The 4,933-nt window shown below is 42.4% G+C and overlaps 1 protein-coding gene across 1 annotated transcript; it reads right to left on the reverse strand.

Annotated features, from left to right (window-relative positions):
• Positions 1 to 3,565: 3,565 nt before the first annotated feature.
• LOC108109085 (dynein regulatory complex protein 8) lies at positions 3,566 to 4,509 on the reverse strand. Its single transcript, XM_017217451.1, has 4 exons — positions 4,483 to 4,509; positions 4,193 to 4,424; positions 3,929 to 4,139; positions 3,566 to 3,865 (listed from the first exon to the last, which is right to left on the reverse strand). The coding sequence occupies exons 1-4, from the start codon at positions 4,493 to 4,495 to the stop codon at positions 3,854 to 3,856; spliced, it is 468 nt and encodes a 155-aa protein (XP_017072940.1). The 5' UTR covers positions 4,496 to 4,509; the 3' UTR covers positions 3,566 to 3,853.
• Positions 4,510 to 4,933: the final 424 nt, after the last annotated feature.

A 4,933-nucleotide genomic window follows, 5' to 3' on the forward strand; every position in this document is an offset into this window, starting at 1 on the left:
CTTTTCTTTGGGGTCAAATATTGTGCATTTCGTCAAGTGGCTTTCGAGAGAAATGTTCTGCCAGACCTTCAACTAATTAAGTTGCAATTAAATGTTTTAATAGCTGCCCCTCTGCTCCAAGCGGAGGCCCACATCCGCCGGCTGGTAAACGGCTACAAAACTACAAAATGCGTGGCGTCCAAATGAGGAGCGCGCCTCATTAAAGAGCGCACGGTCCGCGGGGCTATTACCAAAAGACGTGCGAGGCTCCCAATGCAATTGCAAAAAAAATGTGAAAAAAATACAGGAAAAAGGGAAAATATTAAGAAAAGCAAAATGTTATGAAAAACGAGAGATAAGGCTGACTTTTGAATGCTCTTTGTTGAAGCTAGCGTTGAAGGGAAGTTTAAGTTGAAAGACATAAACTTCTAAAGCTAAAGCATCTTTAATCTTAGGAACTAAAAGGTCTTAAATAACGGTTTTTTTTTATAGAAAAGCTGAATCTGTAACCCAATCTATAGAAAAGACTACCCAAAGTAGAATAATTAGTTCCAAGTTGACCCTTCTTAACCCTGAAAATAGGCTTGAAATATGTTTTCAGCTAGTAAAATGTGTACTAAACCCTAGCCCACTCAAAGAGTTTATACCTCAGAGAAAAAGGGCATCAGTAGAGTGCCTCAATAGGTTCCTTTTATAACCTGGCTCCAGCTTGGTTGCCGTCTCCGCTTCAGTCGCCGCTGTTAAAAGGGCTGCGCGCATGCGCAGAACACATGCCGTGGGCACTGGTCGCCTTTTGCTGTTGTTGCTGTTGCTCTGGCTGTTGCTTCTGCGGCCATTGCCACTGCTGCAATAAACGTCAAAATGCGGCCCATTGCTGTCCATTTCATCAACGTGTGAAATAAATCACTCAAAGTGCTGCAGATCCATTAAGGGCAGCCGCAGTCCTCGTCGCAGCCGCAGCAAAGGCAAAGCAAAAGTAAAACCAAAAGCAACAGCAAAAGCAAAAGCTACTGCAGCAATGAGGCAAGCTCAACGACGCCGCGTTGCCTTTGTGGTAAATACATTTTTAGCATTTTGTCTGCTGATACCTTTGGGTGTTGTACATGGCAGCGACGACGTCGGATGATGACGACGACGACGACGACGGCTGCTGCAACAATAAAGACTGCATGCCACTGGCCACGCTCTTTATTTTTGTGTTTTATTTTTTGTTTCGCTTTTCCCCTGACTCGGCCCCATCAATTGCATGTTGTTCACCTTTCTGCAATTTCAGTCCTTACCTTGGATTCTGTTTCTCTTGGCCAACTTTGACTTTCCATTTGGGTTTCCCTTTTCGGCGTGCTACGCGCCAGCTTTACATGCAAAAATCCAAATTATATTTTATTGCTTAAATTCAATTAACGGCGGCCAGAGTTTCCTCGAGTCCCGCACTCGAAATCAAAATTACAAGAGCCTGCTTGGGCTTTCATTTACCCAGTTCTCAGTTCTCAGTTCTCAGTTCTCAATTCTCTGGGATATGCAGCTGTTTTTACGAATGCACTAAACCCAGATTCCGAATTGGAGTTGCAGTTGCACATTTCTCTGGGGCAACAGTAACGAAAGCGAGGCTTGCCATTAATTCGGGGCAGGCATCAAAACAAGTGCCTCTGCAGGCGTAGGTAAACCGAAAGTTGATTGAAAGTTCGAGCTGATGGCGATGGAAAATGAAAATGCCAGTGGGGAAGTTGAGCCTATGAAAAGCAGGGGAAGTCAGGAGAACCTTTTTGGTTTAATAAAATACGGAAATATGCAAGGAAGTGTAGATATTAAAGTGAAAATGTGATATATTTTCAGCAACTTGAAGAAGAATCAAACCAAAGTATAAGTTAATATCATCAAAACCACTTTCTCAAAGCAAGGGTCTATTTTCGTAGTTAACTCGTAACTCGTAATAAGAAAACAAATGCCTCGGCAATCAATTAATGCTAATAATTAATTCATAATATCTGAATTGTGAAAACAACCTTCGGCTGATATCAATCAAGGTGCATAAACATTTGCCACCACCCTGCCCTGCCACCGCCCACTCATTAGGTAGAGGCCCTTGGGGGGTCGTAAATGCATATTTTATTCCTTGGCGAATTGGCTTGGGGGCCTGCTATTTTCTGGCCATTGTCATAAAATGCAACTAATTGCTTTAATTTGCAACAGGCACACACACACTCTTATACACTTGTAATAACTGGCAATCATTGAGGCATATAAATCTTATAGGAACTCTTTCTACTTAATTAGTTTTAATGTCGCACAAACAAAAGCGCATAACTAACAATTAAGCCGTTGGTACTCATAAACTCAAATACCCAGCTATGTATGTGCATAATGTGTGGAAAGTATATAGCAAATATATATTGCAAGTGAGTGTGGAGCATAAATCTTAATTACGCTTCGTCGAGCGTAAATCATCATCAGCCGGAGGAGCCCCCAGTCTCGGCTTTTTGGCCTCAGCAACTCAGGATGAATTGATTCATGCGGAGCGTAGCTTCGAGTTCCTCAGCCAAAGGCTCCGCTGAAGTTTGACAATTTGTTCGGCGACTTTTTACGATCTTCTCCGCTTCCAGTCTGACTGACTACTGTCTGATTTGGGTTGGCTTTCATACTTAATCATATTCTTAAATCTAATTCAGGGGGTTTGCTTAAGTCAAGCCAAGAATGCACTAAAAGAAGGAATTTTGGAAAAACAAGAAACTAAAACTAATTATGTTTCAAGATTTCAAAGCAGACAAGTTGGAAAACTAAAATAACAGAGTCTTAAAGTGAAAATCAGCTAATCTTATACCACATTTTCCATAATTTTTAAAGCATTTTCAGTAGTAAAACTTATTCGCCAAGTGCAGGGTCATTGGAGGAAATCTAATATCTGTTCTATGCAGTTAGCAGCCTCTTTATGACTCTGACAATCAGGCTCGTTGGTCGGCGCAATTCAAAAACGAAATTTTTACAAGTTGTAAAGATTAAAAGTCCATTAGGCAGCAGTCTAAGTCTCAGTCTCAGAGTCAGAGCCAGCTAGAAGCCGCACGTAGAACTTGTTCCTGACCAACTCAGCATCCATTTAAATTCGCGCAATGCAATCACTCAAATTGGCCAAAGCGCCAGAACGTGCAGATAGATGCAGGATGCAGATGGTAAAAGGCAGTATTACATGAAATATTTTAATCCATAAGATGCAGTTAAGTGCATCCATCAGCGCGTATTTAGAATTTAATAAATACGGAAGCGAGAACACGACTCCGAACACGACTACTCCCTAGACCACAAATGCACTTCGAGAGGTATTTTAATTTATTTAAATTTCTAGCCTCGACTGCAATTTGGATTGCACTGGGCGAGGAGGTGGCCGCCACAGCACACGACTTGGTCCAGGTAAGAAAAGTGAACATCCATTAGTTGTGCTAATGATGCGCAACCCACTTTGCAGCGTTCCGCCCCAAGTAGAACTCCAGATGCACTGGCTCCTCCTCTGCCACATCCCCCAGCCACATTCACATCCATATCCAAAACCAAAAGCGAAAAGCCAGTGTCCTGTGCCGGGAACTAAGGTAACCGGCTACTTTGGAACGCATTTGGCCAGTTTGGTTAGTTAGCTGCCACTCCTCCTCTTTGTGGCTCTGCAGCTAATGTAAGTGGCCGGGCAAGGGATTGGGAGTGCAAGTGGAAAGTGGAAAGTGGAAAGAGATTTGCTTAGTGAAATAGTCAGAATAGCAAATGCGGTGAGTGCTAAAAACTTCCTGTTAACGAGTGTAATTTCGGGACTTTATTGAACTCTACTTTGTCCTTTTACAGGTGCTAAGCAAGTTATGGACTTAATAAGGTAGTTTCTGGTATCTTTGAGACTTTACAGGTAGACCTGAAAGGTAGAAAATGGTAAACATTAAAGATCTGATTGGTTAGAGGTATATAGTTTCCCTACCATCAATTGATTCAAGTAGAACTCATAGGGTATGTGCCCACTGATAGGATCTATGGCCACTGGCCACATTTCATCCATTTCCTCTTGGGTGAAGGGCTCACCCTCTTCCATCATCAGCTTACCAAAGCTTTCCTTCGTGAGATAACCCTTGTTTTCGGGATCTAGAATCTTAAAGGCCTGCAGAATTTTCTCAGGCGGAGCAGGTTCCATTCTGTCATATATTAGATAATAATAAAAGTGTCTAGCTGAATGACTTTTACTCACTTTCTTTCCATGAGCAACTGCGAGACATGTGGCAAGAACTTGGTCAAGTGCACTTCGCCACTGGTCTCCTCCGATTCTGTGGCCGAGATAACTTCGTTGACCTCCTCCTCAGTGGGAACACAGCCCAGAAGTCTCAAGACAGTGCCCACTTCTCTTACGTCTATGAACTTGTCACCATGATGATCAAAAACACAAAAGGCATCTGATATGCGTTTCTCCAAGTCGTTGTTTACTGAAAAAAGAGATATTAAATTATAACTTTAACTAAGTTCTGAAATGGAAGACCTTACAATCCATATCCATGTTGAAGGCTTGGCGTTTTCCCATCAACTGATACAAGTTGTGGGTGGAAGGTATTAAATCAATAGCTGAGTTAAAAACAAACACTGTTGCCATGGGTGATTTGAATTAGAGGAAAGAATGTACTATTTCTTGTACTTTTTAAGTAGCTATTTGTTATGGCTTTTACTTAGTCTCTTTTACCACAAAGAAATAACTTGAAGTAGTCGTTTTCATTTTGGGATCGACCACTAGATCCAAATCCACACAAGGCTATTGCTAAGGCGGGCCCCATAATGCCGCAGTAAAAACCTCTATAGAGCGGCCCATTAGGCAGCTCATGGAGGCCATCATATTGGCCCATTACCATTTCGCCGATCCACCGGCTGTCTGGTAAGGAACACGGAAGTTTTCCTTGGCCTTACTGGGTGCTGGCCAAGCAGCGGCAACAAGTGCATTTTC

This window comes from Drosophila eugracilis, unplaced genomic scaffold, assembly GCF_018153835.1.
Source record: "Drosophila eugracilis isolate 14026-0451.02 unplaced genomic scaffold, ASM1815383v1 contig_1765, whole genome shotgun sequence".
Classification (NCBI taxonomy): Eukaryota; Metazoa; Arthropoda; class Insecta; order Diptera; family Drosophilidae; genus Drosophila; species Drosophila eugracilis.